This window comes from Pygocentrus nattereri, chromosome 29 (assembly GCF_015220715.1).
Source record: "Pygocentrus nattereri isolate fPygNat1 chromosome 29, fPygNat1.pri, whole genome shotgun sequence".
NCBI lineage: Eukaryota > Metazoa > Chordata > Actinopteri > Characiformes > Serrasalmidae > Pygocentrus > Pygocentrus nattereri.
Genome location: NC_051239.1, coordinates 11,432,592 through 11,458,606, shown reverse-complemented (window position 1 = coordinate 11,458,606; position 26,015 = coordinate 11,432,592). Strand labels below are relative to the sequence as shown.

At 40.5% G+C, this 26,015-nt stretch overlaps 1 protein-coding gene across 1 annotated transcript in view; it reads left to right on the top strand.

Moving 5' to 3' along the window:
* Positions 1-25,663, top strand: part of adgra2 (adhesion G protein-coupled receptor A2) — a 103,192-nt gene extending 77,529 nt beyond the window's left edge. Inside the window, exons 4-19 of the mRNA XM_017696398.2 lie at positions 3,298-3,369; positions 4,665-4,736; positions 7,044-7,207; positions 9,316-9,529; positions 9,645-9,809; positions 9,969-10,167; positions 13,517-13,666; positions 14,322-14,483; positions 15,159-15,359; positions 15,573-15,762; positions 16,151-16,359; positions 18,353-18,480; positions 19,628-19,751; positions 19,898-20,046; positions 21,249-21,338; positions 21,728-25,663. Coding sequence (XP_017551887.1) covers positions 3,298-3,369; positions 4,665-4,736; positions 7,044-7,207; positions 9,316-9,529; positions 9,645-9,809; positions 9,969-10,167; positions 13,517-13,666; positions 14,322-14,483; positions 15,159-15,359; positions 15,573-15,762; positions 16,151-16,359; positions 18,353-18,480; positions 19,628-19,751; positions 19,898-20,046; positions 21,249-21,338; positions 21,728-23,201 — 3,763 coding nt within the window. The 3' untranslated portion in view covers positions 23,202-25,663. The remainder of the gene's footprint in view (positions 1-3,297; positions 3,370-4,664; positions 4,737-7,043; positions 7,208-9,315; positions 9,530-9,644; positions 9,810-9,968; positions 10,168-13,516; positions 13,667-14,321; positions 14,484-15,158; positions 15,360-15,572; positions 15,763-16,150; positions 16,360-18,352; positions 18,481-19,627; positions 19,752-19,897; positions 20,047-21,248; positions 21,339-21,727) is intronic.
* Positions 25,664-26,015: the final 352 nt, after the last annotated feature.

The window sequence follows — 26,015 nt, the reverse complement described above, 5'->3', positions numbered from 1 at the left end:
ATATGTTTATAATCTGAAACAAAAAACTGTCAAACACAAACAAAGTCGCAAAGCTGAATTCAGCTGCTTATTCGCTAATTTCAAAAAAGAAGCTTGCGATTGAGAGGCTGACTTCAGCCTTGTAAAACTCAAACTTTGAGACACATTTTACAAGAAAGTATTCTGCTATTGTGGGAAAGTTTCCTGCTGGAGATGCGAAAAAAGCATCTATAGCTGAGCTAAAGCTTTAAGCAGAGTAAAGTAAGTCTGCACTTTCGTTTATGTATTTTTTCCTGTACTAGTACATTAGCACAGACTGAGACATGTTTACAGCCAAGATGGTAAAATGGCCGTAATTTGTGTATTCTGTATTGTGGCTTCCAAGGTGGTTAGATTTTTGCAGAAAGGACAAAAAGGCTCTTCTTAACATTTGGGTTTCCGACCCCTGCTGTAGAAGATGTATTCACGAACTTTCACTTTGAAAATTAACACTGAAAGTGTTAAAAACTTAACTCTGGCAACCTTCTTGTGCTGAATCTGATAGTGAATAATTGTGTTATGTGAGAATCCCATTGTTTCCTTCATGAATTTGTTTAGCGATTGAGTGACTAGGCTAGCAGTGAAGACTGGTTGAGACTGGTTGTATTATGGATTTGCTGGGAATTATAGTGAAAAAACACTGATTAAAAAAAAGATAAAAATATAAAATTTGTGAATTCTGCTAAACCTTTAAGGCTGTGGAATGTAATACTGTGGAAAAGAATACTGCATAGCATGAAATATAGCATATTAAACTAGTAGGCTGCAGGCTGAAATGCTATCATTTCCATATAAACTGTAATCAGGTTCTTTTACTCACAGAAGACGAAGCTCAGAACTCATTTTGACAGATCACAGACGACATTTAACATCTGTGCGCTTATTTTACATCACACATGAGTCAAGCTAAGACAGACATGGGAAGAAAGTTTGGTGTATGGTGACCAAGATTAGATCTAAGGCCAGAGCTGACTGGACTACATGCACAGCTAATTCCAGTCATTCTGAGAGCAGTTATAGTGAGGCAGAAGCTCCAGCCTGTTGTCGCGGGAACCGCAGGGCCCTGCAGAGGTCTCTGGGGCATCACTGGAAGTGACAGTGGGATGGTTGCTAACCACTCGTTGGATTTTCATTGTGATTTAAAACAACCGCAAGCTGTGGTCATGATGTGGTCTGTTCTTAAGAGCCCAAGAGGGAGCCTGTTTGAGTGGAGATTTGAGTTCAGCAAAGGAATTTTAAATGGTTATATGATGGCAAAGATGGCAGTGCCGGTCTTAAAGAAAACAAATTTACAGTTTTTTACAAAAAAGTAGTCGGTTTGCCCCGAAATTTACTTCTTTCGATTTTGGAATAATTTGAAAACGCCTGTTGCCCTTTATATTGTCTGTAAATTTAATGAGAAACAGACCAAAAGAAACGACTCAGAATCATATGAAAAGATGCCTGGTTCCATTGACGTACCTTAGAAGTAAAGTAGTTTTTTCTCTTTCCTGTAAAGGTACTATTTTAGAGATTTTGATCCGACAGCAGCGATATGCTGTTTATGCTAGCAGGGAAGTAATGGAAGCATGTATACATTAGCTTTGTGCTAACTCCATGCCTAAATCATTACATTCTTGCCTCAAAGTTGTTAAGTTAGTCAAACAGGCTTGTGTTTCTGTTGGTTCTGACACTGTATAACACACATGCTATCTATCAAAATGGAAAAAAGTATGTTGCATAGCTAAAAACAATAGCAAAAGCTGTCCTGAAGCTGAAGCTGTAACTGTTAGGTCTACTGTTATTGATAACAGTATTTCATACAGTGTCAGAACCCAAATAACAAGAGGATAGTGGGCCACTGTTGGCCTGCTGACAGCAAAGCTTGCAGCCTGCTGACTTTTTGCACAGTGCCAAAGTACGCCACTTTTTATCACTCATTTTAATAGCAGTTTCATAAAGCCTGTTATTCAGCCGATCAAGCACAGTGTCAGCAACAACATTTTCAGAAAATCCTTTTATTTTAGGCCTTGTCATTCATTTTCTTTCTCTCATATTTGTTTATTTTTCAAAATAAAAGTATTTTTATTTAAAATCTGCTTGAGGAAATTAAAAACTAGTTAGACCTTGTATGCAGGACAGTAATCTGGGGTGGACCAGCAGTAGCAAACAGTCAGTGGGGGTCAACCTTATGAAATCATTGAACCGATATATGCTTACTATCTAGAAAACCACATATGCAAGTCTATTTGAGATTACTTAACAGCTTTATATAGAGTATTCCTACCTGTTTGCTACATTAGCATTGTATAGGGTGCATTAGCATCCTGTATAAAAGTAAAGAAGGAAGTTTCAGATACTGAACATGTCTTAGCTGATTAACTACTTTTGGGCTCAATATGGGCTCCATATATCACACTTGAGTAAGCATAGTTTTCATAAAGATTTTTCTGCTGATTTTTGAAAATTTGAGCAAATTTAGTTGTTGAGATGTAATAGTAGTAATTCAGAGAGGTTTCAGTTGAAATGCTGTTTGTCTGGGTTCTGTTTTTCCATACACACAGTATGTACCTCTTCACCATGAATGGATTTAAAAAATTGTTTTAGGCCAAAAACATTTCTCAAAACCAATTTAAAACAAGGCTGCAGTGTATTTGTATCCATTTTGTGTGGTATCATTATGGGAGCTAAGTCTCAGAGGCATTGTTTCAAGTGTCTGGTTCCTATCACCATTCATTATAAACAGCTCTGACTCACTAATTTTCTCTAGAATGGATCATTTCACACCAAACCACTCTGAATGGCTTTGTGTACGTTGTAAATTTTTAATACTGCAGTTTTACTCCTTCTCCAATGCTTTGTCCCTTTCTCCCTTACACATCGTCACGCTCTCTTTCTATCTTTTGCACTGTGTTTTGTCAGAGATGGATCCGTAGGCTTTTCTAAATAAACATCCACCGATAGAGCCACACTCTGGGTAGATCAGTTATAATAGCAGTGAATGGACACGAGTGTAATCCATAGCCAGTGAAAGCAGAGGCTGACAAGTGACCCTCTGCAGTATTCTTTAATGGGGTCCTGTCTCGTCTTGTTTGGGTTAGTTTATGATGAGTTTATAGTAGCCTGTATGTTTTACATATTGCTTTTACTCTAAGCTTTTTAGAGGACATTTCCATTGTGTGCTTTCAACTCTGCTAAAGCCTACTGCCAAAATGCCAGATGGCGATAGTGGTGGCTGTGTGGAGAAGTGCATCTGGCTGGACTGCTGTATTAAATTGTCCCATTTGTTGCTGTTTATAGTGACCTGTCCAACAACCGGATTGGCTGCCTGACTCCAGAGATGTTCCAGGGACTTACCAACCTCACCAAACTGTAAGTCTCTGCTTTCTTGTGGTGACATATTGTAGCTATTGTAAGAAAATCTTCTTAAATAAAGATCTATCATAGTTCAATTCAGCAGTAAATTTAGACTGCTTTAATTTGTCTGTTCATCGTGAAAAATGGGCAGTCTATATTTCTAAAATGAAAAATTACAGAGTGCCTTATTAACAAAAATAAAATGTGGTTACAATTTATCAAGGGGTGGAAATGAGGTAATTAAGTCATATCCATATGTGGTAATGCATGGGAACGAGTTAACTAAGTTAAAGCCGGGATTTAGTAATGTGTTCCAATGAAATAATTCTTTCATAGCCATTATTTAGGAGGGCGTAGGACTGAGATAATGAACTCATAGCCTTAGTAAGGTGTAGGAATGAGATCTAAGTCACAGCCATTGCTTAGTAAGGGATGTGAATCTTGGACAATAAAGAAGTAAGACTGGACAAATGTTGCGTTTGAACTTTGGTGTTTTGGCGAAGACTTTTGAGAATTCTTTGCATGACAAAGAAAACAAACAAATGGATTCTTGAAGAAGTCAAGCTTCCTCTCTCACTCGATGCACAGACAACCAAATAAAAGCTTATTTTGGACATTTTCTGAGAAGAGCCAGTTAATTGGAAAACATCATTATGCTTAAAGAAGTCAAAGGTAAAAGAGGAAGAGGACAAACGTAGCTAGTCGTAGCTATAGCTTAATAAGGTTTAGAAACAAGTTGATTAAGTCATAGCCATGGCTTAGTAAGATGTAGGAAAGAGATAAATGGGTCATAGCCACAACTTAGTAAGGCATAGGACTGAGATAATTAAGTCATAGCCACAATTTAGTAAGATGTGAGAATGAGATAATTAAGTCATAGCCACCACTTAGTAAGGCATAGGACAGAGATGATTAAGTCATAGTGATGACTTAGTGCAGTGTGCAGTGCGGGTTTATTATGAATTAAGTCATAATAGTTAAGTTGTGCCCATGACTTAGTAAGGCATGGGAATGAGAAGATGAAGTCATAGCCACCACTTAGTAAGGCATAGGACTGAGATAATTAAGTCATAGTTATTACTTAGTAAGATGTGGGAATGAGATAATTATGTCATAGCCACAACTTAGCAAGGTGTGGAAATGAGTTAATTAAGTCATAGCCACAACTTAGGCATACGAACAAAATAATTTTGTCATAGCCATGACTTCGTAAGGCATGGGTACAAGATAATGATAACCAGGAGTCACATGGTTGTGAGTGATAGTGTCATATCATGCATTAACTTTGTGAATTTGTTCTTGTCCCTCAGTAACATCTCGGGCAACGTCTTCTCCTCACTGGAGCCCAACATCTTCCAGGAGCTTCCCTCTTTAAAGCTGGTGTGAGTAAAAAAAGGATGTTTGAAATGTATTCTAACGTCACTAAAACCTGAAGGACTACTCAGATAAAAAAGTGGGCTATCAGGGAAATAGCATTGAAAAAAATTGTATCACATTTCTCTACACGTAGACGTGCAGTCAAAGTTTAGATCTAATCATGCCGATCTAGCGTCAGTTCCACCAGTGCTAAAAAATACCATTTGTTTAAGAGCAAACTCCAATCCTGGATTAGCTCCTCACTCAGAGACATTTGATAAATATTACGGAAAGTATGTGCATGAGTCTGTTCCATGATGTTAATTCCCAGCTGTGGTTTAACTCATAGAAGGGAAAAGCTGGTTCTTTGTCAGGTATGACGGGTTAATCCCGTAATGTGACTATGGAGGATATGGCTGATATCTAGCCCAGTCTCCTGAGCCATTAGAGTGAAAGTGTACACTCTGCACAGGGACTACAAGCATGATAGATTATCATCTCTCATAGCCAGAGGGTCACCAAAGAGCACCAGTTCAACTTGGTTTCCAGAGATCAATTAATCACCCGTATACAAGACACATATGTATTTATTCGCCTGAGCTAATGTTACATGAAGACATTTTTAATATCAGTCACCACTGTTGACCATAGCAAATGACTTTTTAAACTTAAAAATATTGGTACATTTTTAACTTTGGTTCCTAGGTTGTAGTCAATTTGCTATAAGATTAACACCATCAAGTAAGGCCTGATTTGCATGAGTAGTAAGTAGGCCTTTCACAGTTGCCTGATCACAATTACGTGAGCTGCCCGCAATTATTGTCCACAGTTGTGAACTTTCACACTCATATGTTCATATTACAGCAAACAGAGATGGGTGTGAGATCGGTGCGTTTTCATCCATTGGGCTAAATGCATGTAAATAAAAGAAGGAAGAAAACTTATTTATTGATATAGCATGAGTCTTATAAAAACAACAAAAGTTCTAACTTGATGCAACTTGGTGCAAGGTTTTAAGAAGTATGTGTTTCTAGGGATGCAAAAATTCAAACAAGGTAAGTGACTAATGTTTATTTTTGCTCAAACTGCTTGTATCATCAGCTCACAGCAAGTAGGCGCTGGGTTCGATTCCCCGGCTGGGCAATCAGGGTTCTTTCAGTGTGGAGTTTGCATGTTCTCCCCATTTCTACATGACAGTCCAGACATGCAGTCAGGCCATTTGGACTTGCGAAATTGGACCTAGACACATGTCTTTTCATGTAAACATTGCCAGAATTGTTGGCCCTATTAGAGAGAGATTATGAGTTCAATCCCAGGCGATGTCATAGCCATTTTGGCTGAGAGTCCACAAAAGTCCCTCTCTCTCTGGATGGAGAGAGGAGCTCTCATGAACTCCATTGCTCAGCGCAGTGCTAGCCACGACACGCTTCTGGTTGCTGATGTAGCAGAATAGGCAGTTAGTGTTCTCCTCCAAGCGTGCTGAGCTGGAGAGTGACTTTGTGTAAGTAGCAGTTAACAGAATGCTGTGGGCACTTTGCATGACTTAGAGCAGGCATGTGCTAGCCTTCATCCTCCTAGCTCTGGTAGTATTTTGTGACTGGGGGACACCTAGCTAGCAGAAGGAACCAAACATGACTAAATTGTGGAGAAGATTAGAGGAGGGGAAAAAAGCCCCCAAAAATCACAATTGTTTATGTGGAAAACTGTATGATCATGACTGCAGTCTAATAGTAAGCCAACATTAATATAGATTTTTTGCTCCAAACACACAACTGGCAGTTTTAATATTGGCCAGACTGTGTTGTAATTTAAATTAAATAAATAATAATTATTATGCATGACTCATTGTGCTAAATAGCCAGTTGACACTTATTATATTGATGTTACTATTTTATTTGGCAACAAATAAACAAAAGGTGAATCAGCTTATTTGGCTGTGAAGGAATTGAAATAACCCATAAAATGAATGATTGGTTCAATGCTAATATATTAATTTCACCTTTTAGTTAAACACAAGTATTTAATTTTTTTACATTTTTTCGTGATTTCCCAAATGTCTTCATATGGCAAGGTTAATCAGGATGTAAACAACCTCAGAGAAACATGATCTTTGAGGCAATGGAATGCTAGTCCGCTGAGGCTCCATAAAAATGTTGTGTTGATATAATGTTATCATCACAACATTATTGCTATTCTCTTAATACAAATCATATGATTGGAGTGTAGACGCCAGTGTTTACACCACTGTCTGCACCACTAGGGGGTCTGTGTGACAAGGTTATGCTGATACTGAATATTATATGATGGCCATTTTCTCTTTTTGCCATTAACAGGAACTTTGACTCAGAGTTATTGTCCTGCGATTGCGGCCTGCAATGGGTGCCGGGATTCTTTCGCACCAGCTCGGCCCGGCTTGGAGATGAGACCTACTGCTCGTATCCAAGAAGGCTCCAGAACAGGCAGCTCCGAGAACTACATGAGTCTGACCTGAGCTGTGGTGAGAAAAAGATACATACAAGGGAAAAATACATACATCCACATACGCCAACACGGACACTATACACCATACACACAAAACCTCACCCAAAAGAAACAAGAGAGATATGCTTGGGTCCACATGCTGAGCGGCGTGTACTCCAGAGTTCCGGAAGAGGGAGGGAAGATTAAATCCTGAGAAAGTGTCGATTTACCGAAATTAAAGCTCCTGGATTCCTAAAGGTAAAAAAAAATCAAATTCTGCGTTGCTTTGAAAATGTGCTTGCTTTTTCTGGAAGTCCCACCTCCTTCGGTCTCTGTGGTGATCTGGCTGCTCAGCGGAATTCCACTGGAGCACGTTTCAAATCCCATCTGCCCCGATGCAAACATCTTCCATTTTCCTTGCTCATCATTCTACGCTCCGTCTTCTGTTGCTGGGGGTCCGATTCGGTTTCCCTGTGGCTTACATTCAGGCCTCGTCTGATCCCGCTGTGGAATATGCACTGGGGGTGTTTTTTTTTCAGGCGGCGTCTCAGGGCCTCAAACCAGACTCCCCGCTGCTGTTTCAATATCAGCTCATGTCACCATTCCTTCCTCCGCGACTCTTAAAACATATTTGTGTTGGCAAGCGACAGATAGAGCCGACTGTCTATGAGTAATTCCACTGTGGTTTTGCTGTTATGAATAAAGGGTCGCTGCCAATATCCCCAAAGCCGCTAAACGTCTCTGATTCAGCCAGGGTCTCTCTTGCAACTAATCTGATGGGGCTGAATGATGACAGAGCAACAAAACACCCAAAGAAAATGACTGTGTCTCACCCCCTGCTACCAGCGTAAGAGAGTGAATAGAATCAAATTTACTTCGGTTATTAAACCGAGGAAATAGCTAATAGGCTACTCAGTTAGGATTTTGCAAGGCCCACAGACATGATATTTCACATATTCTCTACAAAGAATAACGCCAGGATGTTATCCTCTTTCACATGGCAACCACATCAGTGTGAAATATTAAATTAATTTATATTCACTCAGGTTACATGCAGTCTAGTCTTCATGAATAGACACCTTCATTTACACAGGCAAAGAAAAGATTTGACACTAAACAATAAACTTTAATATAGCAGTTTGTCAAACTAAAACGAGTTTAATGTTATTTGTCATGTAATGTTGTGTTCTGTGTCCCATTATATCACTCAAACTCAATGGTTTGAGAGAACATGATACGTTTAGCATCAACCAATACTGACTGCTAGTCTAGCCACTGATCTGTGGGCTAATAAATGCAATTAGGCTAGCATTAGTGCAACTCTTGACCTCGGTCATTGAACAAATTTATAAAGAAAACAGTGATTCTGTCTTAGCACAGAATAGACAGCAGAAGCAAGTTTATTACTCTGTTAGTCAGAAAAAAGAAGCTGAACTGAGATAAAGTGTCTAGATGACCAGATAACATGCTAACTTTTTATTATTATTTATGTAACCTTTATTTAATCAGGAATGTCCCGTGACAAGAGATTGAAAATCTCTTTTTTGATGGAGACCTAGCCAAGATAGCACACAGTTTCCTGTTACAGACATAAAATTCCTGTCACTTCTGTCATAATGATGGTGTAAAGACTGTAGCTTTAGCTTTTAGCTCAGCACAGCTAGCCCAGTTTAGCTCATTGTGCTCTTCATCTAACATGTCGAGAGAAAAGAAGCCAAACTGAGATAAAGTGTCTTAATAATTAGGTAGCTGCCTTGAGAGTGTTGGCATTTAGCTTGTTGTCCTCATCATCTGACGAGTCACTTCTGTCGTAATGATGATTTAAAGACTGTTACCACAGTTTTATGGCTGTAATAAGATATTTGGCTTTCTATTAGTAACGTTAGCCATCTGGCTTCCTTCAGCCCACCTCAAAAAATCCACCTGAAAGCCGTTGTAGTTTTTCAGTGGTTCTTCTTGACTTCACAAGGAAGCTTTTTAAGTCATTAAACCAGAAAATTTCACTCTGTGGCACTGCTGTAGGATGTGACTAATCAGGTTTACAACAGATGTGGCGGTAGTCACATTTATCATTCCGGTTAAAGTGTTCCTTTAATGCTTTACCTGCAATAGCAATGGCTGACTATGTATTTATGTTTTTCCCAGATGGCCCTTTGGAGCTGCACACTCTGTCTTTATTGCCCTCACTGCGTCAAGTCGTGTTTAAAGGAGACAGGCTGCCTTTCCACTGTACTGCCGCGTTAGCGGACAAGATCACCACATTGCACTGGCTTCACAAAGGCCAACAAGTCATTAATGACCCAGAGAATGGAGTTTACCTAGAGGATAGTGTGCTACATGACTGCACCTTCATCACCAGGTAACGTCTACTAAGAAAGTTTTTTTCCTTATTGAAAAGTTTTAGAGATATGATTGTAACTGCAGCAACAGTGACGTAGTGTTAATATTAATATGACCCAATATTTGTTCTGCAGCGAGTTGATTCTGTCGAACATGAATGTTGAGGCCAGCGGCGAGTGGGAGTGTGTGGTGTCCACGGGTCGAGGAAACACCTCACGTAGCGTGGAGATTGTGGTTCTGGAGAACAGCGCTACCTTCTGCCCTGAACAGAGAGTGACCAATAACAGAGGAGAGTTCAGGTTAGGAAGACTAGACCAGCATCTTGTAACGACATAATAATTAGCACTCCCTGTAACACTGTCAGTGCAGACCAGCACAAAATATACACTAATTCTACAAAATACCTGTACTGCCAGCATGGACATCTAACAGTATCTCCCTATCTCCCTGTCATCTAGATGGCCGAGAACTCTGGCGGGAATTACTTCATATCAGTACTGCCTGCAGCTGCATTACCCATCCATGACTGTAGGAGGCAGTGTGGAACAGAAAAGGGCATCTCGCTACTGTGACCGCTCGGGACGCTGGGAGGAAGGAGACTACTCTCAGTGCCTCTACACCAATGACATCACCAATGTTCTCCATACTTTCATACTGGTAATACATCACCAGTGCTCTCTGTTTACTATTGGCAATACATCACCAGTATTCTCTATTATTTCATACTGGTAGTACATCACAAATGTTCTCGATATTCTCATATTGGTAGTATGTCACTCCAGTATGTGTTCTCCATTATTTTCTGCTCATAATACATCCCAAGTGTTCTTTATTAGTTCATAATGGTAATGCACTGTTAGTGATCTAATATTTAATACTAGTAAAATATCACCAATGCTTTCTATTAATGCATAGTGGTAATTGTGATGAGGCAACAGAATTCAGAAACGAGCAGATCGCGATAAAAGAGATGTTACATTTTTATTAAGGGATAAACCAAAATTGTAGTTGAAAGACAGTCCAAAACGTCAAAACACAGTTCCAAAAAGACAGGCAATGGTACAAAAGGGACTAGGCAGAAAATCGAGAAACAGGGTAGCAAGGCAATTGTAAAAAGCACAAAAAGACAATCATCAAAAAATGTTCCTAATCTAAGACAATCTAAGTGATGGAATTAAAATTCTGGGGATTGTGAGCTCTGATAGGAGCTCCAAAACCAGTCATCAGTCATGTGAGTTCCTAGAGACTCCTGGGAAATGGAGTCCGAGTTGGACTTTGATTGCGGCTGAGTAATCACGTTCTCTCCCGTAGTCTACTGGGAGTTGTTGTCCATTGAAGAGTTGGTGTGATGCGTGGGGTGCATGACAGTAATACATCATTGATATTCTTTATTACTTCATAATGGTAATGCATTGTTAGTGTTGTCTAATATTTAATACTGGTAACATATCACCAATATTCTCTATTAATTCATACTGGTTATACATCAAAAATGTTTTGTAGTCATTTACACTGGTAATACATCACCAGCGTTCTGTATCATTTAATCAGTGTTCTGTATTATTCATATTGTTAATATATCACCAATTCATACTGGTAATACATCATCAATGTCCTCTGTCATTTCATACTGCTAATACATTAATACTGTTCTTTGTTAATTCCTGCTGGTAATACAGTACTTTTTACTAATATTGGTAATACATCAGCAGCATTTTCTGTTACCAATAATACATCGCCAGTATTCTTGGTTATTTCATACTGGTAGTATATCACAGATAACTAGAGATGCCATATGAGTGTCAATAGGTATCAGCATTGGGCATGATCACAATCCTCTATACTTTCATACTTCAGTACCTTAACAGTGTTCTCCGTTACAGTGGGGGAAAAAAGTATTTAGTCAGTCACCAATTGTGCAAGTTCTCCCACTTAAAAAGAGAGAGGCCTGTAATTGACATCATAGGTAGACCTCAACTATGAGAGACAAAATGAGGAAAAAAAATTTAGAGAATCACATTGTCTGATTTTTAAAGAATTTATTTACAAATAATGGTGGAAAATAAGTATTTGGTCACCTACAAACAAGCAAGATTTCTGGCTGTCACAGACCTGTAACTTCTTCTTTAAGAGGCTTCTTTGTCCTCCACTCATTACCTGTATTAATGGCACCTGTTTGACCTTGTTATCTGTATAAAAGACACCTGCCCACAACCTCAAACAGTCACACCCCAAACTCCACTATGGTGAAGACCAAAGGGCTGTTGAAGGACACCAGAAACAAGATTGTACACCTGCACCAGGCTGGGAAGACTGAATCTGCAATAGGCAAGCAGCTTGGTGTGAAGAAATCTACTGTGGGAGCAATAATCAGAAAATGGAAGACCTACAAGATCACTGCTAATCTCCCTCGATCAGGGGCTCCACGCAAGATCTCAGCCCGCGGGGTCAAAATGATCACAAGAACGGTGAGCAGAAATCCCAGAACCACACGGGGGGACCTAGTGAATGACCTGCAGAAAGCTGGGACCAACGTTACAAAGGCTACTGTCAGTAACACACTACGCCGCCAGGGACTCAGATCTTGCAGTGCCAGACGGGCACTTCAAACTTCAGACGAGCGCGTCTGAAGTTTGCTAGAGAGCATTTGGATGTTCCGGAAGAGTATTGGGAGAATGTCATGTGGTCAGATGAAACCAAAGTAGAACTGTTTGGCACAAACACAACTCGTCGTGTTTGGAGGAGAGTGAATGCTGAGTTGCAGCCAAAGAACACCATACCAACTGTGAAGCATGGGGGTGGCAACATCATGCTTTGGGGCTGTTTCTTTGCAAAGGGACCAGGACGACTGGTCCGTGTACATGAAAGAATGAATGGGGCCATGAATTGTGAGATTTTGAGTGCAAACCTTCTTCCATCGGCAAGGGCATTGAAGATGAAACGTGGCTGGGTCTTTCAGCATGACAATGATACCAAGCACACTGCCTGGGCAACAAAGGAGTGGCTTCGTAAGAAGCATTTCAAGGTCCTGGAGTGGCCTAGCCAGTCTCCAGATCTCAACCCCATAGAAAACCTTTGGAGGGAGTTGAAAGTCCGTGTTGCTCGCCGACAGCCCCAAAACATCACTGCTCTGCATGGAGGAATGGGCCAACATACCAGCAACGCTGTGTGCCAACCTTGTAAAGACTTACAGAAAACGTTTGACCTCTGTCATTGCCAACAAAGAATATATAACAAAGTATTGAGATGAACTTTTGTTATTGACCAAATACTTATTTTCCACCATTATTTGTAAATAAATTCTTTAAAAATCAGACAATGTGATTTTCTAAATTTTTTTTCCTCATTTTGTCTCTCATAGTTGAGGTCTACCTATGATGTCAGTTACAGGCCTCTCTCATCTTTTTAAGTGGGAGAACTTGCACAATTGGTGACTGACTAAATACTTTTTTTCTCCACTGTAACGGAGAACACTGTTAAGGTACTGAAGTATGAAAGTATAGAGGATTGTGATCATGCCCAATGCTGATACCTATTGACACTCATATGGCATCTCTAGTTATCTGTGATATACTACCAGTATGAAATATCCAAGAATACTGGCGATGTATTATCATACTAGTAACACAAAATCAATGTCCTCCTTACTTTCATACTGGGAGTCCCTGCTTTTTTATTACTGAAACTCATCTCTTCTTACTTATTCTAGTGTAATAAGAAAATTGAAGTGTTCAGCTGCTGTAATTATAAACTACTAGACTTTAATCAGGTTTTGGTCATGCTCATTTCTAGCTTAAAAAAGTGTTATAGCTGTGCAGTATTTTACACACTTATAGATAGATAGACAGATATATCTAGACAGTTCAAAGGTAAATCCACTTTAAACTGAGTTTTATCTACAAACCTAAGCATTAAACACACCCTTATTTAGACGGAGTCCTGTGTCCTATGGTAAGATAAGAGCTCTACTAACTGTTCCTCCCGGTTTGTTTTTTTTATGCTGTAGATGCCCATCAATGCCACCAATGCTGTGACATTAGCACATCAGGTGAGGTCATACACGTTGGAGGCAGCAAGCTTCAAAGACACTGTGGATGTTCTCTATGTGGCCCAGATGGTGCAGAAATTCATGGACTATGTCAAACAGCTACGTGAGGTAGAGTCTACATTCATGTTTGTGTGCATGTTTTTATGCATGATGTGGGTTTTCCAACAGCAATGAGAGGTGGGTGCTATGGCAAGATATAATGATACAACAAGACATGTTCACAGTACGCAGTACGCATCATAATATTCATTTGCAGAGGTTTAATGCGTTGACAGAGAAAAAAGAGTCAGTGGTGCTATGTTTAAAAATGCTATCAAAACCTGAATTCAGAAATGAATTCAGTCATTTTATGCAGCATTTCTCAAACTACACTAAATCCATTAAAGAGGACTAATTGTTTCTCTTTGTAGCAAAACATGCAGTTGGTCAGTGTTCTTTAAGCACAGAAGATGTGCATACATATTGTAAGATACATATTGTCATATTGAATATTCCACTATGATTGTTTTCCTGTAAGAACAGTAGGCTGCACAATATGGAAAGCATGTTAGCATTGTGATTGTGATACCTTTGAACATATTAAAATTCACTGGTGAACCAATAATGTAATATGGTTTAAGATTAGCCTGAATTGTTTGACCAAAATAGTATACTTTTGTTGGGTAATATCTTGATCCATAAAAACACCTTCAGAAACACTCTGGACTGACAGCATACAGTACAGTGATTGGTTAGAGGGCTCATTTGCATGTTGGTCTTTCAGCTGTCAGAAGTGCTGGTAGAGATGGGCAGTAACCTGATGCAGGTTGATGATCAGATCTTGTCCCGGGCTCAGAGGGAAGAGAGAGCCTGTAGCTCCATCGTTCACTCTCTGGAGACCCTGGCCTGGCCACAGCTCCACCCCAATGCCCAGGACCTCTCCATGGTAAGCTGCAGAACCGTAAATAAAAAAAATCGCCTCACCCAGAGCTGCTAGATTGGCTAAAAGTGAATGAGAGCTAGTCATCAGTTTTCTCATTTGAATAACACTTTTTTCATTCGTTATTTGTGGTGTTAGTTTAGGTGAAAGATTTATTGAAACACATCCAAACAAAGTTTTTTCAAACACCATCTTGAAAATCCTGTTTTTTGTTTTTTTTTAATTGATTGTATTCCCTTAATTCCCATTGCTTGTACTGTTTTAGTATTGCAAGGAATTGTTTCTTTCACATCTTTCACAGTTTCTGGTAGTTTCAGTGTAGCCTTATTGCAAACTCATGCTCACAGAACAATCGTAGCATTCAGCAACTAGCGTGGGGGGGTTAGCAGGGGTCTCTGCTTCTCATATTAGTCTTGCTGCAGGGCAAGCCATAATAAGACAAGAGAAGCTAGGTTTATCATATAAAGAAACAATATTATAAATGACATTGCGTGAAATTTGATTTTTATGGTTATCAACAAAGATATACTATATGTTCTTGGGTGCTTTTGAGTTCACATTTAGTTCTTGGACGTCACAAAAAATGCTAAATTAGTCTGAAATGGAAAATCTTTTTTCAGTAAGGAAATAACACAGCAACTGTTGATGTGGTTAACATTGCCTCGTATCTCTGCTTTGCAGATATCTCGGAACATTGTGATGGAAGCTCATTTGATACGTCCTGCTCAGTTCACCGGCATGAGCTGCACTGCCTATCAAAGACGTGAAAGCTCTGGAGCCAGTTCTGGCTTGGACACAACAGACTCCATCCATGAGCAGCAGTTGCGCTTCCGTTGTACCACAGGAACCCACAACGCTTCGCTAAATGCTTTCCCTTTAAAGGTGAAACAGTATAAAATATAATATTAAAAGGAATGGTGCTTAAAAAGAATGATGCTTCCATCAAGCTCTTGCCAACAGCGGTGTTTTAAGTCATTCTTATTTAAATAATGCTGACCTGCGTCTTCTTTCATTATTAGTATTAGAATTTTTGAGAATTTTGGGTGAATGTAATACCATCACGTAACTAATTCTTTTTTTCTTGTCTTTTCATAGAATGCCATAGCACTTGCTTCAGTCTCTCTACCTTCATCCCTCTTTCCTCCAACTGCTCCCATGGACTGTAAACTGCAGTTTGTGGCTTTTCGCACCGGGCGATTCTTCCCTTTTGTGGGAAACTCCAGCAGCCTGTCAGACCACGCTCGAAGACGCAGTGTCAACACGCCTGTCATCTATGTAGGCCTTGGTAAGTCATTTGCCATTCCAGGAAAATGTCCATGAAGTTCCAGTAAAGATCTGCAGTAAAAAGCTGCAAATAAACACAATTATAGACATTAATTAGAGGCCAGAAAGAGAACAGAGTATAGGCAGATAAAGCTCACAGGCCACAGTGCTGTTTCATGCACCATATTCATGTGTAGTTTACTAGGCTGGAAAGAATGTAAACAAGTGCTGGGAAAAATTGTGTAAAAGGGGAAACCTGTGAAGAGAACTGACATCATTTTTTTCCCGCACTGAACAACCCTGTAATGCCATTTAGTAAATCCAATCCTCCAAATCTTCAGAAATCTCTCTCACCTGATGGTGCACATTAACCTCAAATGATCCTGATTATCTCTCCCGCTCTCTCTTAGATGGATGCACCATGTGGAACCAGTCAGCTCCCATCATCGTGTCGCTGCGGCACATGTCACCTGGCAGTGACCCCGTGGCTGCCCATTGGAGTCTTCAGGCGCTCAAGCATCATGGGAGTTGGAGTTCAGATGGCTGCCAGTTAGCTCACAGTGACTCAAGCATTTCTACTTTACGCTGCTCTGTGCTCAGCAACTACGCTGTGCTTCAGGTAAAGCTGCTAGACAAAGCCAAACATACAGATAACACCCAGAGACTAAAGGTTCTTTTACGGTGATGAGAACTGAACGTATGGCATATCAAAAAGTGTTATCTCTCTATGTGTTAATGCCCTAAGGACATGTGGGCCCACCCTTTAGTTTCTCAGTCTCATAACTACATGAATTACACATTTATATTAATTCTAGAATTATTTATAGAAATTACTTGTTAAGTCTTTATCATTTGTTTTTCATTGATATTTAATGTTTATTATCATATTTGGAGATTAATAGTAAGATTAAATTTAGGATTAACTCCTTAAATGGCCAGGACCCACCGGTGTGCCCAAAGTTTTATTATACACTTTTAAAAACCAGAAATAACTAGAATAACTAAGAATAGTTCATGAATAATAAGCTTTGGTATGTAGCCACGTTTACATGCAGCCTAATAATTTGTTAATAATCTAACTATCAGCTCAATAGGAATAGAATACATCCATGTATATGCCTCTTTCAGAATGGACTAGTCCAATTGAGGCCATTCAAAATACAATTCTGTAGATAATCTGTTAAATAGAAGAATAGTAACCATGTAAACGCCTGTAACTGATTACATTCCCAATCAGAAAGTTTAGGTACGTTAAGTGCATGTGCGTCACGTCATAGTGAAAGCTTATGCTCTGAACTTTAAAAAACGGTGATGAGACTAGCAACCAGAACATGACATCTTCCTCTTACTCCTTCTTTAATAAGTTCATGTGAAGTACGTTTTTCTGAGTTAGACAAAATTTTTAATTAATTAAAAACACAAACATTGCTCACTGCTGCTCATCTTACTCTGATTGAACTTGTGATGCTCGTTGTCATTGTAACGTCTGCACTAAGTGGTTCTCTACACATGCGTGTAAGTTTGGATCAGATTACTTGTAATGTGCATGTAAAGAGTTTTCCATCAGGTTGTTGAGTAGTGATCATATAAACACCTTAATCTATAATGAGATTGAATCAGACATTCGTTGTGTGGAAGAGTTTTAGAAGATGTGGCTAAAATGGAGTGGAGGATGTGAGGAAAATGATTAAATGTGGTTTTGCTGGCTGTCGGGGAAGCAAATGTGTCATTGCAACTATCCAAAGTAATTCAGGCTTCCAAAGGAGTGTCGAAAGTTCATTTTTCCAGCGTCCAACACATACCGTATAATTTAGCCTGGACTGCTGCTAGAAGACAGGCACAGTATCGAGCAGCTAAAGAGAGCAGAGGTCATTTATATCTATAAATCTTAAATGGACATGTAAATATGAATTATGACTATTTTGTACAGCTGTCTTGATTGTGAACTTCACATAAATAATACAAAACCTATGTAGAATATGGCCCCTATGGGCCATCATCTTAAATGAATGTTGGTTGGTTGTATAGATGAGAGCTGTTTTTCTTTATAGGTTGATTTACTGTTCCAGTAATTTATACTGTACAAGTATATTCTTACCACTGACTCCCAGTGTGGGCACAAAAAGCAATAAGATTCAAATTCATCCCATTCCAGCACTAGCATGCAGAGCAGTTGATAGCAGTGTAAGACAGCTTCAGATTGATAGTTACACTGTAGTCCGTCTTATCTAGTTAATGAGCTCTTCTGCCCTGCTTGCCCTGTTATAGTGATAGACTCATTCCTTTACATGGGGAGGAGACATATCTCATTACTAACCAGGCATTTAACACTACATAACCTCTTTTCCCGACATGGGGCAAGAGATATTAAAGTTATGCTAGGGCCTTACATGGCTCTGGAAAATGATTTGACATTGACAGGGTAATCTCATGACTGTTTACTTCTTGGCACAAAATTTGAGGTTTAATTAGAGCTTGAGTTTCATGTATGCAGAGGTCAAGGAATGTGGTAAGCACTTATCAAGGAGGAGGATAATGCAATTAGTCTGTCGATGTGAGTGCATAGTATGTGAATTTGGTAATGCTTATTTCTCCTCCTCTCTCTCACTCAGGAGATACCCGATTTCCCAGGTTTGTCTCCTGCTCCAGTGGAAGTGCTCCACCCAGTGGTTTACACCTGCACTGCAGTTCTCCTCCTCTGCCTCTTCACCATCATCTTCACATACATACTGCATCACAGGTATTGCATATGTGCAGTGAGACACTGACAGAAGCTGAATAATAATTTCATAGTCTAATCTTACTCAGATGGTAAATTCAGGAGTCTACACTGTCATCAAAAATATGAAACTCTTACATGAATTTCGCATTTTCCTAAAGGATAACACCCATTTTGTTAATATTTTTAAAAAAAGGTACTCAGAACTTAATTAGCTTTGTCGTGATAAGGTAACACCTCCCTTTAAATATGGTGTTTTTGAGAGCCTTGACAAGGAAGCTTTAGCATAAGCTAGAAAATGATTACTAAGTTAGCCTAGTTAGTTGTGAAACTCTTAACCAACATTTGACAGTGCTAATGTAAGTACAGCTTGAGTCAAAAGTCACAGGACACCGTTTTATTTTTTATTTTATTATCGACTTTCATCTCTGGGGTCATCTCAAACATTCTGTATGCTAAGAAAATCTGCAACAAACACCACATTCAGCACCGCATTGTGGAGGCTTATGACAGCATTTCTTCAGAGATTGTCATGTGGGTTCATAATGATTGAATCCAGCGCCTTCAGCTCTTTGTTCAGCACCAGGGACAGCACATTGAACACGTCAAATAGCTGTGCTTCACAGGCAACGTTCCCAGTTGTTACAACTTTGTGTTGATAACTTTTGAACCACAAGAGTTGCAAATGTGATTGCGACAATCGATTCCTGAGCCAATTCTGGTCTTCTTTATAATGTTACATGACCACATTCCCATTGGAAAAACTTTTTGTGTACATAGCCTAAAAGATAGGCCCCCTCACCATTACTGGCTGGGGTATTCAGATATGTCATTTTCCCTTTTGTTCCTGAAATAAAATGGTGTCCTGTGGCTTTTGACTCACCCTGTATAAGCAATATGCCAATAGGCCCTCCTCAACTAAAAGTTTTCTTTAGGGCTATTACTTTTTATCAGTATCATCAAAAACTGTTGAAATGTAGGCCCATAAAAACGACACATTAAGAAATGTTAATGATACAAAACAGAGGACGAAGATGAGGTATTGAAGGTTGTAAAAATATTGTGCAGGCCACTTTTAGAGGTATCTTTTCAGAAGTAAATTAGCAGAAAAGGGCTCTCAACCACAGATTGCTTTGTTTGACCACACATCCTTCTCTTCTGTTCTCAGTTCAGTCAGAATTAGTAGGAAAAGTTGGCACACCCTCCTCAACACCTGTTTCCACATTGCCATGATGACCGCAGTGTTTGCTGGGGGCATCACTCTAACCAGCTACCCCATCGTGTGCCAGGCAGTAAGCATTCCATCTAGAATTTGGCTACAAAGCGGCCCATAATAACAGTGCATGCTAAACGTTGATAGATCATACCAATATGTTTGTTTTTATTGTGTTCATTAAAACTGACATTTGTATGTTTGGTTCTGTATTGTGTTGTTTAGGTGGGGATTGTCCTGCATTATTCTTCTCTGTCCACCCTGTTGTGGATTGGTGTTAGCGCACGTGTACTCTATAAGGAGGCCTTATTGCGGACACCGAGACAACCAGAGGGAGAGGCTGTTGTGCTGCCCACCCAGCGGCCCATGCTCAGGTCAGAACTCGGAGCCTAATTCTGATAACTATACATAGCTGTTGCTCAGACAATGATGCTGCTGTTTCCTTCCTTATTATGGCTTCCTCTTCTGAGCTGGTATGGGAAAGAGGTTTGCGCTGAGGCTGTGGGAGAGGATGGATGGAGGTGGACAAGACAAATTGGAGCATATAAAGCACTGTTTACAGACAAGCGTGCAAGCGCAAAGACCACCATGATGCAAAACCTCACTAGTCAAAGATGTTCATTGTTCTTCGTAGAACCATGAGCCATCTGTTGGTATGGAAAGAAGGAGAGAGGAGAATAAGAGGGGGGAATGTAAGGAGAATGGATTACATAAAAGTGGAGAGGAAAACCATAAATCTAATAAGGGATAATGTTAACTGTCAGTCACGCATGTAGACACACTCACATGGACATAGATACAACCCTGTTCCCCCCTTGGTTTGGTTCTCACACTGTACTACTGACCTCTTGACTTTTTGCCACTGACCTCCATGCTACCCACCCACCCTACAGGGTTTCCTCAGACACAGGGCCTGCTCCCTGGGATAAATCATTCCCCTGTTCCTCCTGTCTACCACATAAAGCAGCACTTCTCAAGCCTCTGTTCAGAGAATAAAGAGTGACTGAACATGTACCACAAACTTTCCATTTTAGTGAACAAAACTGTAGTAGTAGCCATCCTGAGCCTTTTAGATCATAATTATGTGTATTTGTATAGATTACAGTATATTATGGTGCCTGAATCCCCATGAGCGAGACTATTTGAGATTGATATGAGCCATGTGTGATTATTCAGGCATGGAGTTTGCATGATGCTAATTGGTGGCTATGGGCTTCCCTTACATGTTAGCATTATTAACCCTGTAGCTCCTGTGGAAAACTAAAGGACCAAACATAGTGTCTTGGCTGATTGACTTCATTTGGGGTAAATTTGATATGGGCCTTTTATAAGAATATATCTAAACAAGCATAATGTGTAATTTATCAAAGAATGTAAAACAAAATAAATGTATTGTTTTACCGTATACACCTATAGAGTTTATTCCTGTCATGGATTACAGTATGGATGGGAAAAACGTCGAGGAATACATTAGAAATTATATTTTTAATTGGAAATGTAAATGCAACTGGATTGGTGTTATTGCTTCCCATTCTTTGTTTCATCCATAACATTTCCATTCTGTTTCTCTCTGTAGGTTTTATTTAATAGCTGGGGGCGTTCCCCTCATCATATGCGGGATCACTGCAGCTGTGAACATCAACAACTATGGAGACAACATTCCTTAGTGAGCAGAAATATTTCTTAACATTACTATATATTATTTTGCATGCTCCTGAAGGAAACCAAATTAAAGAATGTATTAAGAAAAGCAGAAAAGGGCCCAGTTTGTCCCACATCCATACTATACATTCAGATGACTCATTATTATGTAACTGCCATAACGTTGTATTAGCATTGCCAAACAGGAATCTGACCACAACCATCTATTTAAATTTTTCCACAATGCACTGAATCTATGACCCTCCTTATAGCAATCTCAGATTCATTACGCATACTGGCAATGCTCTTTAACAAGTCTTTTAAAAACAGAGCCCTTTTTGTGTTTCTGTCATTTGAGTGATTCATTGCCTTTGCCCTCTCTGACCTTTTTACTGCCTCTTACCCCTTCTGCAGCTGCTGGTTGGTATGGCAACCTAGTATTGGTGCATTCTACGTTCCGGCTGGCCTGGTGATCTTGGTGACCTGGATCTACTTCCTGTGTACCGTGGCCCGCTTGAGGTACCGCAACTCCCAGAGGGCTAAAGACCCTCCGTGTTCTGCCTCTGGCTCCACCCCCTTGCCCGAGGGACAACCAGCTCTTAGTGGCAGCACCAGCTTGCTTTCGACTGACTCTGTGGTTGGCCCAATGCATGCTGGGATTACAGTGGAGGACCAGTACTCGCTGAAGGCACAGTTCTTGGCGCTTGTGGCGACTCAGTTTGTGTTTTTGCTTCTATGGTGCTGCGGAGCAATGACAATGTGGTACACAGACAGAGAGAGGAAACTTTTCAGCTGTTTGTATGGGGGAACAGCCACTGGGTTGGGAATCTTCTTGGTGCTCCATCACTGTTTCAAGCGCTTAGACGTCCAAGCAGCCTGGCTAGGGTGTTGCCCAGGGTATCATCGCTCCCAGCCCATTCCCGCCTACAGCCACCCTTGTACCACCACTGCTGGGGTCCAAAGCACCTCAGACAGGGGTTCACAGCTTTTTGTGGGATGCCATCCTCTGGCAGAGCCCAACAACTACTCTTCTTCTGCCAGGTCATCCTCTACTCCCAGCGGCACAAGCAGCATTGGCACTGGACCCTGTAAGCTCACCAACCTCTTGCAGGTGACACAAGACAACGCTAACAACACTACCCGTGCTTTGGCAGGCACCAACACCAACACTAGCACAAGCACGGAGAACACCAATAGCAAGCCTGCTAACAACCTGCTACCCAGTATAAGCACCACACTGCCTGCTCAGCAGCCACAACGGCGGAAGACAAGCAGTAGAACTAAGGCAGGAAGTACCCAGTACCACCACCGGGGGGAGGGAAGGGGACACTATCGGCTCAAGGCACTACGGGGAGCTGGGGGTGGGGGCAGCGTGGGCGCCCTGGGTCCACCTGGGATGGACCAGGTCAGCATCCATCACCTTCACAGACACGCTTCCAGTGAAAACGGAAGCCTCCGGAACAGTCATTCGGAGAGCCAGAATGGACCGCTGACCAATGGGAGGCACCGTGGAGAGGGACTAGCGACAAGCCCTTCGGAAGGAAGTGATGGCGGCAGCAGTGGAAGTAGGAAGCCCTTTCCGCTGCTGCCGTCAGTGGCAAGTCGGGTCGCTGTGCAGCAGAACGTGCAGAGGCGCAGTGCTAGCAGGGACAACCTCAAACTGGCCGCTGCGGCTGACAGAGACTCTAAGCGGAGCTCATTCCCACTGAACATTGCCACAACAGCAGTGACCGGGACAGTCACCGGGACAACCTTGTCAACAACAGCTGCCGCACCAAACGGAACACTAAAAGGATCTGTGATTGAATTGGACACGAGTGGAACTGACCAATCGCATGGGTCAGTCGGGATGAGGAGCGGGATCTGGAAGAGTGAGACGACAGTGTGATGCTAGAAAGCAGCTAGGGTTCTGTGTTTTTAGGGAAGTACCCCTCGTGCGATGGGAGCCAAAAGCCTCAGTTGCGTTTGTCACCAGTGAAACCTCTTACTTCCTCTCTGATTAGCCTCCTGTCCTTTTTATTTTCATAAATGCTCAGTAGCTTTGAACAATCTGCACCTTCCTGAAATGCACCAGACGGTTCAGCAGATAACTAAGTGAAGTTGAGGCTTGAGAAGGGGACCTGTCCTGTTCAGTCCCAGATGTGGGAAAACTGATAAATGTGCTTGGCGTTCTTCGTTCTTTTGAAGTGAAGGGATGTATATGCAAAAGCTGACCCCTCCAAAATATGTTTTGTCAAGAAATGTGCAAGTATTGTTTGTGATTGTGTCTGTCTTATTACAGTATTATCTAAAATGGGTTTAAAGCTATAGAAGGTGTTGCAGTACCGTAAGGTATCTTTAAGCTCAAATTTATCCATTTTTGATCTTTGTTTCTATGCATACCAATGGAGATAGATCTTGAGCTGCATTCCAAGTTCATTTTCAGAGAGCTGTTTGTGTTTTGCTTCTACACCCTTTTTCTACTTAATGTGCTTGTCTTGCTTTTGTGAGTTATTTGGTGACTGTGTGAGAGATGTATGATGTCTGAATGTATGTATGTGTGCATGTATGAATGTATGGATGTGTCAATTGACCATTACAGTATTTATATCCAATCGCTCTCTAGCACTGAAAAGTACCTCTTGGCCTTCTCTAGTCATACCAACATTGATGCTGAAAAGGAGGACTCGTTGCAAATTACCTCCCTCTCCACAATTTTCCATGGCACTGGGAATGTCGGTCTTTTTCTGCTGATAACGGTCTGTTCTAAAGCAGGAAGTAACCCATTCTGTTCCATCACTGTCCCCCTTTTGGTGTAGGCCAAGACTGTAATCAAAAACATGGGTCTATACTGCCCTCTGGTGGACCAATTTTGCCATTTATCCATTCTATAAGATCCATCATATCCGCTAGAGTTTGGACGTAAGAAACTGTGACCATATTACAACAGCCAAAAATCAGAGATGCTGTTGTTGCTTTATTGAAAACGTTGTGTGGATAAGTATAATTTGTACTATTTTAATCATGTATAACATGGTTTTCCCCATAGCACTTGGATATTACCCCCGCACCATCATGGTGGCCCAAATGAAGACAAAGAATGAACCTTTTTATATATATAATATTCATGTCAGTATTAGCAGATTCAGGGTTTTTTTTTTGTTTCAGGCATATTATTGCTTTGTAATTTATACACTATCACCATTGTTAAACTGAAGTTTTGTTCACTGTTAACTTTTCCACACAGGTGTTCCCAAACGTCATTCAAAGTACTGTTTGGAAGGAGCTCTTTGAAGTCTCTAGTGATAATGGGACAGTTTACCTGAAAATATTACATCTAGCTTAGACTGAAAAAAGGTTTTCATTGCGGAGTGTTGTATGGTAGTCATTTAGACTTACTTGGTGTGAAGAAAACTTTTAATGAGGTTCCTCAGCTTTTTCTTATATGAGTACCCCAGTCTCAAGGGGGGAAAACAGTGTTAGGCACAAGACAATCATTTCATTCACAGGTCCTGCACTACGCTAACAGTCAGCCTGTTGTTATTTATGGTGCCATATGCAATGTCGACTTTCAGCAGTGTAATTGCAATATCAAGCTTTGTTCATGCTTCACATCGTCAGTCTGCCCTAGATTAGTTTAGTTACTGCCTGCTTTTCTTTAACACGTATGTTCAGGGATTTTTATGCCAAAGAAGCTTTGTGTTTAACACCTACTTCATGTCACCATATTTCCAAGTAAGATTCTTTCCTCTTTCTCTGTCCTTACACATCAGAAATCTCCCTACGATGTCAAAAATTAAGCAAAATTCAAAAACACACTAGAAGACCCAGAATTTGGGAAAGCAATATTTATTGACACATGGCATGTTTGGCAAACAGAGCCATGTGCTTGTTATAGTGTAGTTATGGTTCCAGTCGGTTGTCTTGGTGAAATGACCTGACTGTGTGAGAGGGTGGAGGATTCTTTTAAAAGCAGAAATGCGTCTTCTTGCTCACTGTGATCAGACAGTCATCGTTCCCGTTCGCAACACCACATGACTGCAGTGAGTTACAAGGATTCATTCAAAAAAGTTCAATGTGGTGTTTAAAAGTGCCGCGGTTTCACAAGCCATAATGATTATTCCATTAACAGTTCTGAATTTTCGGTCAGTACAAATTCAGTAGGTTCTTTAACTAACAGACTCTCTACTCTCTCTGCTGTCATCTCAAAGTTTTAAAAAGGGAGATTTCAAAAGTTTCATGTGTATTTATGTGTCACGTCGCATTGATGGAAATTAAAACTTTTTTTTTTTCAGTTTCAGTAATATATTTGCTGTTAAGTTTGTGCCTTATCAAAAAATCTGATGCAAAGTAAAGAAAATAAAATAATTAGCACTGAATCGAGCTTGTTTCACTGGCTTCCGTCTTTACTTACACTCCACTTACCACTTACACTCAGTGGTATATCACTGTTGGGGGCACAGGTGGGGCGATCACACTAGGGCCCATGGCGCAGGATGTGGAGACCAGGTCCCCTAAGGCTGTTATTGTGCCCCTCATATAGATACTGACACAACTGTACACACACATCTCATTTCTTAACAACACGGCTCGCCATTTAGTCAACACTGCACAGACAGATCAGCTCTTATTCATAACGCATCTCATTCACAACCTGCAACAAAACTTATACATACTGGTCATTCTCCATTTGGAGGAGGAAACCATGTCACAGAGGTGCAGG